At 33.0% G+C, this 13,029-nt stretch overlaps 2 protein-coding genes across 3 annotated transcripts; both read left to right on the forward strand.

Moving 5' to 3' along the window:
• Nucleotides 1-363: 363 nt before the first annotated feature.
• LOC130633659 (protein SpAN-like) lies at nucleotides 364-4,195 on the forward strand. The gene is made up of 11 exons (XM_057444602.1): nucleotides 364-402; nucleotides 1,103-1,136; nucleotides 1,240-1,323; nucleotides 1,535-1,633; nucleotides 1,985-2,044; nucleotides 2,172-2,333; nucleotides 2,420-2,546; nucleotides 2,630-2,808; nucleotides 2,908-2,998; nucleotides 3,073-3,785; nucleotides 3,933-4,195. Exons 1-11 carry the CDS (start codon nucleotides 364-366, stop codon nucleotides 4,193-4,195), a joined length of 1,851 nt encoding a protein of 616 aa, XP_057300585.1.
• Nucleotides 4,196-6,974: 2,779 nt separating this feature from the next.
• On the forward strand, nucleotides 6,975-9,186 carry LOC130630729 (zinc metalloproteinase nas-14-like). 2 transcript variants are annotated; one of them, XM_057444329.1, is made up of 8 exons: nucleotides 6,975-7,149; nucleotides 7,338-7,397; nucleotides 7,525-7,686; nucleotides 7,783-7,909; nucleotides 7,995-8,170; nucleotides 8,258-8,348; nucleotides 8,476-8,783; nucleotides 9,015-9,186. In XM_057444329.1, exons 1-8 carry the CDS (start codon nucleotides 7,107-7,109, stop codon nucleotides 9,176-9,178), a joined length of 1,131 nt encoding a protein of 376 aa, XP_057300312.1. In that variant the 5' UTR covers nucleotides 6,975-7,106; the 3' UTR covers nucleotides 9,179-9,186. The 2 variants fall into 2 exon arrangements, with proteins under 2 accessions (XP_057300312.1, XP_057300303.1); XM_057444320.1 differs by having other exon boundaries at nucleotides 6,977-7,149; nucleotides 8,916-9,186.
• The last annotated feature ends 3,843 nt before the right edge of the window (nucleotides 9,187-13,029 follow it).

Genomic DNA, 13,029 nt, shown 5'->3' on the forward strand with positions numbered 1-13,029 from the left:
GCTATAGGCGAATCTAATTAAAAATTGTAGATACTAATCATATCCTTTACAAGTTCCGATCATCCTCTCAATTAAAACTAAACAAATTGCAGAAACTCTTCACATATTTATTTTCCATATCTGCTTCCGTATTTTTCATTTCACTATTTCCTTCTTAAGCAATCCTACACAGTGTCTCTGCACATGAACCTGCAGTTAGTGAGTTTAATTAACAAAGGTAGATCTTATGACGTAAGTATATACCACTTTGACAAACCCAAAAACGTGCAAGGAGCGAATTAAAACCGAGAACAATTGATGTTCTCTGTAATAGCTTAATGAAGGTGTACTACTTATACCTAATGCCGTCATTGCATTATACAAATGACAAAAAATAGTGAGACTACTGATTTATATTCTCGTGTAACAAAAAACAGTTACCGCAAATTAAAATCAGTCATTTATATCTAATCTTTTAAACTAAATCGTCAAATAAAAATATGTAGCTACAGACACGCTAAATCGAGCTGTTAATACAATTATTTACTAAGAGTATCCGCCTCAATTTTTACATGTAATGTTCATTTTGAATGGAAAAATGAAAGTACACCATACCTCAAAGAGTTTAAGACATTGGTAGAAGAAACAAAACATGTGATCATGTCTTTCATGGTCAAGTTATGCTATTCTTCTTACTTGTAAAAAACCTCAAATGTTTTTTTTTTTTGCACAAAAAAACTTTAATTGAATGTTTGTTTATTAAATTATGTAACCAAAAAAGCAGCTGTGAAAAAATTGAATGAACATTAAAACAACCTCACTTACTAAAACAAGGTTTCCTTTTCCTAAATCAGAGATTTCTAAAATTTCAAAATTATTAAAATGAAAAATTCTCATTTTAGCATGTTTGTGTTTTCTTGAGCATCTCATTAATTTCCACCTGGAGAATAACTACCGAAGATAATGCCTTAAATAAGAAAAATCAACACGATGATATCCTTATAAGTTTAAAAGATAATACGTTCTAACAATATTAGATGGCATACCCTTCACTCACGTTTGCTTTAAACTTTTTGTAGCAGGACAAACAAAAAGAAAATTTTCGATTTATCAAACATTTTAGAACAATAAAATCAAAGCGAAAAAGCAACAAACTGGTGACCCTTTTTACTTTCCTTGCCACATTAATAGATAAAAGGCTAAAGATAAAATAGATATAATAAAATAAGAAGATATTATAACTTTATTTTTTATTTGCAGAAAAGAGGAAGAATGGAGTTGAGAAGAATCAAGATCTTATTATTATAACAGTCAGCTACTTGCCACGTCACAGTACTCACCTCTGTTAGTCTTTAGGTTATTAAACTGGGATTTTACTCACCACGCCTACAAAGTATGATGCATGTAAAACCAATGGGAAAATGTCTTGATGAGATTCACCTGGAAGTGATGGTTGGTTAACATTTTAAATCCGGAACCCTTCCATGAAAATCGCGTGTCTGTAATTAATTCTAGGTTAATGAAGTACGGAAACATAATTAATCATTTTTTACAGTATCAATCTCAACAGCAATTATTAGAACTCACAATGGTCATATCCTTTACAATCTCCGGTCAGCATCATCTCGATTGCTTCTGAATAAATTAGATTCAAGTATAAATAGATGGTAAGAACAGGGTTCTAATCATTTAACAAGCAATTTAAAACCAAACACACGCAACTTAAAACAAGTGAAAAATGAAGCTTATACAGTTACTAGTCTGTCTCACCTTTATTTATGGTAGGTTTAATTTAATTTATAAAAAATAAAGTATCTAGTTAAATAGAAGCAATCTGAAGATTAAAACAAACCTCAATTCAGACTAACTTTTTTATCACCTTCTTGATTTTGTTCACATAATTTAAACAAAGTTGTACAAGACTCTCCCTTTTTCTTTAGTTTTTTTGATGCATTTACATATTTGTTACTTGTTTATTTTATTTATTTTTTTATTTTATTTGCAGGTACTTATGGCTCCTTAGAGTATGAAGCCGCAATGGATGAAATTGGAATTGCCAATCAAGGTAAATAATTTTGAATGACAAAATAATATGAAGAAGTTGATATATGCGAAGATGGGTTCACGTTTTTACCACCATACAGTATGGGGCTTTGACAACTCATTAACAATATAATTAATTGTCTTTCTAGGTAAACATTATGACCAGGTCGACATGAAATTAACAGAGGAGCAACGCGCAACCTTCAAATCTCTCAACAGCAAAAGTCGAAACAAAAGATCATTATATGATAAATTATACGACGTTAGATGGCCTGAAGCTGTAGTTCCCATTACCTTTAGTTCCGATTTTGGTAAGTAATGGAACTAACGCATGCCGATGCTTTCTAAAATTTCATTTTTTTTTTTGTTTCCATATTGTTACATTATTGTTATTTAGGTGAGGCGGAAAAGGCAACAATAAAAAAAGCCATGAGGACGATCGAAAGTGTTTCTTGTGTTCGATTTAAGGAATACACCCCAGGCTTTGCTCCATTTCACCATGTATATATCAATAAAGGCACGGGGTATGTCTTGAAATTAAACTTCTGATATTTAAAAAAGCTACTTTGAAAATGTACAATGTTTTAATAGTATTACAATATTGTAGTTGCTGGTCATACATTGGTCGAACTCATTTGGGAAAGCAAGAATTGTCGTTGGGTTTCGGATGTGTCCAAGCAGATCTTGCTATTCACGAACTTTTGCATGCTCTTGGCTTTTTTCATGAGCAATCAAGGCAAGATAGAGATCAATATGTCACCATCAAGCATGAAAATATTAGACCAGGTACTTTAGATAATTAATATTGTTGAGTATCTAAAGTACCTATTATATTATAATTTTATACCACAGTGTATTGGAACATTTTTTTTGTTTTGTTTAAAGGATATGAAGATGAGTTTAAGATCTCTGAATACTCTTCCAAAGACGGATTGGGCGTTAAATACGATCCTGAATCCATTATGCACTATGGAAGGTAAAAATTAATTTATTTTTTCACCCTGAATATGACCTGTAAAAGTATATTAATAAATTGCTACGATATTTTAGATTCACTTTCTCAAAAAATCGATGGAGTTTACCAACTATTGAGTGGAAATCCAATCCAAACCGAAAGTTAGGAGGAAAAAAAATGACTGCGTCAGATATCCTTCAGTTAAATCTCTATTACGAATGTAAAGGTTATGAGAAAACAACACGTCCAACAGCTATCACGACAACAACCACACGTCCTACGACTACCACAACGACAACAACACGTCCAACGACTACCACGACGACAACAACACGTCCAACGACTACCACGACGACAACAACACGTCCAACGACTACCACGACAACAACCACACGTCCAACGACTACCACGACGACAAAAACACGTCCAACGACTACCACGACGACAACAACACGTCCAACGACTACCAGGACGACAACAACACGTCCAACGACTACCACGACAACAACCACACGTCCAACGACTACTACGACGACAAAAACACGTCCAACGACTACCACGACGACAACAACACGTCCAACGACTACAAGGACAACAAAAACACGTCCAACGACTGCCACGACGACAAAAACACGTCCAACGACTACCACGACGACAACAACAGGGTCAACTAGCAGAACGACAACTACACGTCCAACAACTACTACAACGACGAAATTTAAAACAAAGACGGCACAACCAACAACGACCATAAAGACGACACCTAAGGCGATGACCACAATAAGACCAACAACAAAATCTTCAAAAGGTAAGAAGAAACAATTTTATTTAAATATTTGATTGGATAAACATTAGTTAAGACTCTTTAACAAAACCACATTACATTATTTTCCACATTAACCTATGTGTGTTCGCACATACTTGCCGTTTTAATGCATGTTTACCTTTCATTTAGTATGTGGAGATGAAGTTTATTTATGTTCGAAAGTATTTGTAAACCGAGCTATCTGTGCATTTGGAAGATTTTGCAGACGGTCGTGTGGATTATGTTCAGGCCCAAGAGAAAACATGTGTGATCTTCTCGTCAATGCAATAAATGTTGGTTGTAACAGTAGCAGAAGAAAGGAACACTGTGTTTCGAAGGATAAAAAAGAAAGAAGAAGGATGAAGCAAGAATGCCCAAAAACATGCTGCATGCGTGGACAGTTTTACGAATAAAAAGATGATGCATTTCTAAAATATTTTTTGTTGTAGTGATTAGATTAGAATAAATAAATAAAATTTTATGAGAATATATTAATTAGTAACATATTAAAGTAGAATATTGTAATCGAATCTAAATGTTAATTGAAAGACTAGGTGTCCTTGATTCTCTTTTTCTTTGTTCTCTGGATAAGTCATCATCCCTTTTTTCAATGAAGGATAAAAAGAGTAGTAAAGGCAGGGTATAGAGAATGTCAAATATTCTTGACACTTTTCTAGCTGCTTATGTAATATATTGCAATGATTTAATAAGCGTGAGGATTCAGCTTTTCTGCATTTACTGATAAGCATATTCTTAAACACAACATTTTCTAAACATCATGGTGAGGCTCAGCTCAGTAGATATATTAATCTAAATGACTCAGAATTATTTCTGTTCTGAACAATATTTTTAACTTTCAACTTTTTTTATATTCTATTGGCAAAGGTACATGTTATTTGTAAAATAAAATGTCTTCAAAAATCCATGCAATTGGGATATGTTATGTAGCCTTGAATGCAAAGTCTGGCGCTTAAGTGGAGGTAAGCCGGAGCCTGGATAGTTGCACCCACTTACTCTTCCCTAGGTAATTTCTAACTGGACAGTTACCATTTGGTATAATCCTCTAAATGATTTCCGCTGATAACTCCGTCGTAGCACAATTTTTAGACAATCCGACAGTCGCCTAAAGCTTTTCTTTAACGGCAGTATGAAGCCTTAACGCACCTAGTGCTATTTCTAACACAACCTGCTGAATACATTTTTAATATTTTTAGTAGTCAAATCAACAAAGACAATGTTTTTTTATTACGACAACTTATCTTACCACACTTGTAGAAGAAATAGTTAATTTAAATAAAACACAAAAAGAATTAACAAATTTTTTTTCATATTTGTTGGCGCTTCAATCACATAAAAAATCATTCAACGAATCGCAAATCGTGCTTTGTGGAAAAGAAGAACTATGAGTTTTAGTAAAATCAAGATCTTATTAGCATAAGAGTTATTAGCTCACGTTACAATCGGCTCAGCTGTGTTTGCCAGGATATTATAACAGGATTTTAATCACCACGCTTACAAAGTGTGATGTATATAAAACTAATGGGAAAATTTGGTTCAGCTTGAAGTGATGGTTGCTTAATATTTAAAAGCCGAAACAATTCCGTTAAGATCACGTGCGAGTAGATACTGCTAGATTATTGAAGTGCAAAAAAATTATTAAGCATGTTTTACAGTAGCAATATCACTCCAGTCATATTAAAATCTCCGCTCAGCACAGCTCGATTACATCTAAATAAATCAGATTGATCGAACTTGTTGGTTTTAGCAAGGACTAAACTGGAGAATACTATATGGGTAATTTTGACGTGGATTTCCTTTTCACTAACATACCTCTAGTAGAGGCTATTGAAATCTGCACAGAAATTTTGTTCTAAGATGTGGAAAAAGTAACTAGTCTAAATAAAATTGATTTTAAGAAAGTCCTCAAGTTAGCTACTAATGAGTGTCATTTTATTTTTAACGAAAAACTTTACCAACAAGTAGTTGGTGTAGCCATGGGATCTCCCTTAGGTTCAACCTTGTATAATGCGTTTTTGTGCCTTTATGAAAAACATTGGCTTGATAATTGTCCTGACAAATTTAAGCCGCTATATTATATACCTTATGTCGATTATATTTTTGTCTTGTTTCAATTACCCGATCATTACAACTGTTTCATTCATAATAGTAGTCACCCTTCTATGCATTTTTCTATTGAATCTAAAAACAATTATAATTTGTTATTTCTAGATATCAACGGTACTGTGCAAATAATAAATTTATCACTTCAGTTTATAGGAAACTAGCGTTTAGCGGTGTATACACACACACACTTTGACAGTTTAACGTTTAGCGGTGTATACACACACACACTTTGACAGTTTAACGTTCAGCGGTGTATACACACACACACACACTTTGACAGTTTAACGTTCAGCGGTGTATACACACACACACACACTTTGACAGTTTCTGAAACGTATAAGTTCAGTATGATTTATACCTTAGTTAATCGCTGTTATTGTATTTTTAAACTTGGTGACTTTTTCATCAAGAATTAGTTGATATAAAAAACATTGTTGGCAAAAACGATTATTCTATTGGATTTATCGACAATTGTCTTAAAACATTTCTGCACAAAAACACTTTCCTAACCCTATTAATGACACTGTTGAAAAGAAAAGGATCATTTTAGTTCTCCCGTTTCTTGGTCAATTATTTACTGATACTAGATCTAAATTAAGAAAGATATTTAAAGAGTGGCTTAAAACGTCTTGTAGATTATCATCTCTTTTCAGGTTTAAAGATATATTCTCGTCATCACGTATCTCATGCGTGGTATATAAATTTTTATGCAGTAGCTGCAACGCTACATATTATGAAGAAACATCACGCCATTCAAAGTTGGTGAACACATTGGTCGTTCCGCTTTTACGGGTAAATCTGTGTTGCCTGGTAACAGTGCTGTTACCGATCACAAATCGACAATTATTGTTCGATGATTTCACTATTTTGACTCACGGGAATAAATCTTTTTGACCTCAAATTGAAAGACAGCCTGCTCATTATGCGTGATATACCATTATAAATAAAAACATACGTTCTATGGCGCTATTGTTATTCGACAAAACATAATTTTGAAATTAATATATTTTTACACTTTATTGAAGTTCATACTATATAATTTTTCAAATAGTAATCATTAGTTATTCTTGAGAATGCGTGTTGACACACAAATCGCGTCATTCACGTATAAATAGATGATAACAGCAAGCTACTAGTCATTCAACAAGCACCTGTAAAACAAACACACGCAACTTAAAAACAAATATCCAACTGGGAAAAATGAGGTTTATACAGTTAGTACCCTGTATCGCATTTATTTGTGGTAAGTTTATTTTAATACTTAAAAAGTATAATTTCTAGTTAAATAGCTAGAAATTCCATTCAAGTTAAGCTTTTTTAAACTTATTAATTTCATTTAAGAGAGGTATAATCCTACTTTTCCTTTATTTTTATGTACATTTACATATTTGTTACTTGTTTATTTTATTTATAATTTTATTTTATTTGTAGGTATTTATGGCTCCTTAGAGTATGAAGCTGCAATGGATGAAATTGAAATTGCCAATCAAGGTAAATAATTCTGAATGACAAAACAATATGAAGAAGTTGATATATGCGAAGATGGGTTCATGTTTTTAACACTATAAAACGTGCAGCTTTGGCAACTCATTACCAATGCAATTAATTGTCTTTCTAGGTGAACATTATGATCAAGTCGACATGAAATTAACAGTGGAGCAACGCGCAACCTTCAAATCTATGAACAGCAAAAGTCGAAACAAAAGATCAATATATGATAAATTTTACAACGTTAGATGGCCTGAAGCTGTAGTTCCCGTTACCTTTAGTTCCAAGTTCAGTAAGTAATGAAGTTTGACATACGTTAGTTATAACGTATGTCAAACTTCTAAAAATTTTCTCTTTATCCTCATACTATTGCATTATTGTTATTTAGGTGAGACAGAAAAGGCAACAATAAACGAAGCCATGAGGACGATCGAAAGTGTATCTTGCGTTCGATTTAAGGAATATACTCCCGGCTTAGTTCCATCCAACCATATTTATATCAATAAAGGGACGGGGTATGTTTTAAAAATTAGACTTCTGAATTTTTAAAAAGCTACTTTAAAGAACGTACAATGTTCAAATAGTATTACATTTTTGTAGTTGCTGGTCATACGTTGGTGGAAATATGGGAAGTCAAGAATTGTCTTTGGGTTTTGGATGTGTTCATACTGATACTGCCATTCACGAGCTTTTGCATGCTCTTGGCTTTTTTCACGAACAATCAAGACCAGATAGGGATCAATATGTCACCATCAACACAGAAAATATTAGACAAGGTACTTTAAACACATGCACCAAATATTGTATTATATCCTTACACCACAGCCTTGTTTCAACAAAATCTTCTTTGTTTTTGGTTAAAGGATATGAAGAAGACTTTGAGATCTCTGAATTTTCTCACAAAGACGGATTGGGTGTTAAATACGATCCTGAATCCATCATGCATTTTGGAAGGTAGGTATTAGTTTATTGTCACACCCTGGAAATGCTCTTTTAAAATAAATCTAAGGAGTTGATAGCTAAATTGTTTCAAAATTTTGATAAACTGAAGACGTATTCAGCACGTATATGCATATTTTAGATTCGCTTTCTCAAAAAATCGATGGAGTCTACCAACCATTGTGTTGAAATCCAATCCTAACCGAAAGTTAGGAGGCAAAAAAATGACTGCGTCAGATATTCTTCAATTGAATCTCTATTACGAATGTAGAGGTTATGCGAAAACTACACGTCCGACTACTGCCACGACGACACCTACACGTCTAACACGTACAACTACTGCAACGACAAATACACGACCAACAACAACGACAACCACACGACCAACAACGAAAACTAAGACGATTTCGAACATGAAAGCAATGAAACCAACAACAGAATATTTAAAAGGTAAGGATTTGATTCAAAAAGTATTTGAAACTTTATTTTATGAACGATAAGCTACTGACTTAGCCGTTTGACTCAATTTATTGTGTGTGTTCACGCATAATTGCAATCTTATATGCTTGGTCTTTTGTTTAGTATGTGGAGATGAAGTTTTTTTATGCTCGAAAGTATTTGTAAACCGGGCTATTTGTGCATTCGGAATATTTTGCAGACGTTCGTGTGGATTATGTTCAGGTCCAAGAGAAAATATGTGTGATCTTCTGGTCAATGCAATAAATGTTGGTTGTAGCAGTGGCAGAAGAAAGAAACACTGTGTCTCGAAAAATAAGAAAGAAAGAAGAAGGATGAAAGAAGAATGCCCAAAAACATGCTGCATGCGTGGACAGTTTTACGAATGAAAATAAGATGCATTTCTAAAATATTTTTTGTTGTAGTGTAGAATTGTATAAATTAATAATGTAAAAAAGTCGAAAAATGATATGAAAAAAATACGTATTCTGGGTTTTTGTCTTTTGTTCTCTGGATAAGACATCATCCCTTTATTTCAATGAAGAATAAAAAGGTTAATAAAGTTAGAGTATAAAAAATTAGCCGCCTATGCAACGATTTAATAAGCACAAAGATTTTACTTTTCTGTATTTGCTAATAAGCATAATCTTGGACATCTTCTAAACATCTTCTAAGCATCATGACAAGGCTCAGCCTCCTTTCATAATTATATGTACGAGTGGCCCAGACACTTAATTTATTCTCTCCTCATCTATCAACATTTATTGCTGGTAACAGATTAAAACGTTACATGTGGTACTGGACCAACACATACTTATCAACATGTAATACTCCCCCATTACTTATTTATCGATCACATTGCATCAATTGATTGCTCAGCGTATGAACTAGTTTGTTATAAAATCTATATTTAGCTAATAATACAAGTGACCATCTATCTATAGAACTTTCCTACGTATCCCGATGTTGCCGGAGAGTAAAATAATCGAAAAAAACTTATTTTCCCATAATAAAACAAATTTAATATTCATTTAAGTTATTAGAGTCCTTTTTGCTTTTGTTTTTGGTTTCTTGTTCTTGTTCTCCTTCCTTTTTTCTCTTCTTTTTCGTTCGTTCTTCCTCTGTTTCCTCTACATTCGCCTTGTTTACCTCTGATTGTTTTTTATCTCCAAAATTATCTTATTCAATTAAATAACCAGATTCAGTGGGACAGAACTTGTATGTTATAAATGTATGTAATAAAAGATGTTTGGAAAAGAGGAAAAGTTGTTTAGTATAATTCTTCATTTCATTCTTCTTTAGGGGCCTGTATTAGTGGCTTGCTACTCCATGTAAATAATGTCACAGCACACACTTTTCCAATAACAGAAAAAGTTTAAACATCTTAATCAATTTCTTTTAATTTTCAAATTTAAGTCAATTTCTTTACTACTAATTTGCCCTATATTGTTTCTGGTTACAAAGGAGATGTCATTGCTTAATCAATTTGTCAATTTGGAATTGTTTGGTTTGCTCCCACAGTTTTAGAGAGACCTTGGACCGTTCCTCATTTTGTGGTAATGAAGAAAAAAATAAATTCATAATGATAAAAATAAAATTTACCCTACAATATCCCTACAATAAACAATTTTCAGAAATAAATATTCTTTTTAATTGTAAAACTGTTCACGCATGCATCATGTTTTTTCGACATTCTTCATCCTTCTTCTTTCTATTTCAATCTTTGAGACAGTTTTCCCTTCCTCGCTGCTGTTACAGTCAGCATTTAATTGCACTGACGACATGATCACAGTTCTTTTACTTTGACATGGACATTATTCACACAACCGTCTGCATTACTTTTAAATACGCGGATGATTTAATTTACAAAGGCTCTTGTACATATAGTAGCTTTCATCTCCACAACTAAATATAAATGAAAACAATTGAAATTCACATATGATGAGGATTTCCACAACAACATACGAATAGTATATACACTAGTATATTCACACCTGTGTATGGGAAGTTTGATTAGCAACTTTGTGCTTATCTTTTAAAGTGTCAATTACTGGTTTCCGTCTACACCTGACTATTAATGTTTTCTTACTGCTTATCGTTAAGATGGAGCGTTGGATTTTCTGGTTGATAGCTTCTTAGTTGCAGCACTTGTCGTAGTTGTTGGACGGAATGTCGTTGTCGTTGTCGCTGTGGTATTTGTTGTACGTGTTGTGTTGATGTTGTCCTCTTTAATAGTATAGGTTGTAGTAAAGCTGTAGATTTCCAAATAAGGTTATTCTTCCCCCTAAAGATTGATTTATGTTAGAATTCAGCACAATTGTTGGTGTAGACCTACATTTTGCAAACTATAACTTATAATCAAACAGGTCAAGTTCCATATACGCAACACAAGGACGTAACAATAATGGACTACATCTGATGTAAATCATTTTAAAACATCACCCATGTATCAAAAGATACCTTCCGCAGTGCATAATATATTCTGAATTATATTCAACACGAAATCCATTTTTTGTGGGAATATCCGATATTTGATTCCCAAAATTAACATTCGGCGGACTTAGAGTTGTCTACTAACGAATTAACTGGCTTAGTTTTTGCACATCTGTAAAACATGATTTGCCAGAATTCATGCAGCAAAGTAAATGTTTATTAAAATCATTTCCTATGTGTAAAACTTAGTTTGCCATTAGAATATCTTTAATTATGTCACCAACAACGTTTGCTGCACATAAAGTTAATATAAAGATTTATTAATTCTGTTCGCTGGTAAATCAAAGGATTTTGTTTGACAATTTAATTTCCGAACGATTAATACGGAAATTACGTGCCTTAATCTAAGAATGCATTATGCATAAAGGTTAAATATATTCATTTTTTGCAACATCATTGCAACAGCATTCATTGGGAATTATTTGAATAACATCTTTTACAATATCCAGTAAGCTCCATCTCGAGTGGGTTTGAAGCAGCTGTTGTATACTTATTTTGCCGTACTTATTTGCGCAGTTTATTTGGTCTGTTATCTTTTATACACATTAATAATTCTTTTGTGAATAAAGCTGTGATAGATGTCATTGAGAGAAGTTAATGAATGTACATGGTATAGAGGGACACAGTTAGTAAGCTAGAACACCTGCATATTCTACAGTAGAATATCTTTAAAACTGACATATTCCTAAGCAAACACAACCATCGAAACTCTAATAACTCAACTCTAGGATAACTCTGCGAAGCAAACATTCCATAAATTGGGCACATTTTTTCGGCCCTGCATTCACAATTCTGCCAAAATTGACGTCTACTAGGTGAAAATTAAAACAAAGCTTTCTCTTTTCTTTTCTTAAAAATAGTTAGGCTTTTAATATTTTTCAATTGTTCGACTAATATTGCAGTAGCAAAGTTTCGGCAACAGTAAAAAAAATTTTGCTTTCAGACAGACTTACACAAAAAAGACAAAAACATCTCAGAAGAATATTGAAACTAAGGTTTATAGATGTATTCAATACATGTATTATAGTTCGGCTTTACTCTGGCATATATCTACGTCATCCAACAATTAAGGATTGACTAAACAATAATTAATGGCAGCAGAGTTATTATGACAAAAAATGAGAAGTTTATTGATTTTATTTTTAATGTGAAAATGTTTGGGTAGCAGTAAACTTGTATTTTCCACAATCTGTGTGCCAATAGTGCATAAGAAGGAACGAAAAACTTCTAAGACAAAAGAAATTCTAAATAGCTGGATTTTGCGTGTTTTGAATTAGAAATAGTAGTAAAAATAGGATATAAAGTTGCTCACATTTTGAAGAGTAGTAATAGCAATGCTAATTACTGGAAATTAATCCAACCATACCTTTCACAATCGTAGGTTAAATAAATTTAGAAGTTCTTTAATTACGCAGTTCACACATCTACTTCCTTATAAATTTATCACCAACTTAACATACACAGTTCCTTTGAACATGAGCTACAATTAACGAGTTTAATCAAGTAGCCGCACGCCAATGGATTCGCTTGCTGCTATTTGCAGTACCGTGTTTTACTTAGAGGGAGAAAACTGTATATTTTAATATAGACTAGTCCAGAGACCTGGCATCGAAACGCATGCTTAGGCCACTAGTAATTAATTGATAAGTATGATGTGTCACAATGCGTTCCCAACATTGAATACAAGGTTTGGAACTTACGTTCAAGTACGCCAAGCCCTAGACATATGCACCCACTCTCTCCTTCC

Source organism: Hydractinia symbiolongicarpus, chromosome 1 (assembly GCF_029227915.1).
Source record: "Hydractinia symbiolongicarpus strain clone_291-10 chromosome 1, HSymV2.1, whole genome shotgun sequence".
Classification (NCBI taxonomy): domain Eukaryota; kingdom Metazoa; phylum Cnidaria; class Hydrozoa; order Anthoathecata; family Hydractiniidae; genus Hydractinia; species Hydractinia symbiolongicarpus.

Coding starts and splice junctions, on each gene's coding strand:
- LOC130633659 (XM_057444602.1), top strand. CDS start 364: ATGACAAAAAATAGTGAGACTACTGATTTATATTCTCGT. Junction 1,137..1,239: donor AGCGAAAAAGCAACAAACTG/GTGACCCTTTTT, acceptor TTTTATTTGCAG/AAAAGAGGAAGAATGGAGTT. Junction 2,809..2,907: donor GCATGAAAATATTAGACCAG/GTACTTTAGATA, acceptor TTTTGTTTAAAG/GATATGAAGATGAGTTTAAG.
- LOC130630729 (XM_057444320.1), top strand. CDS start 7,107: ATGAGGTTTATACAGTTAGTACCCTGTATCGCATTTATTTGTG. Junction 8,171..8,257: donor CACAGAAAATATTAGACAAG/GTACTTTAAACA, acceptor TTTTGGTTAAAG/GATATGAAGAAGACTTTGAG. Junction 8,784..8,915: donor AACAACAGAATATTTAAAAG/GTAAGGATTTGA, acceptor TCTTTTGTTTAG/TATGTGGAGATGAAGTTTTT.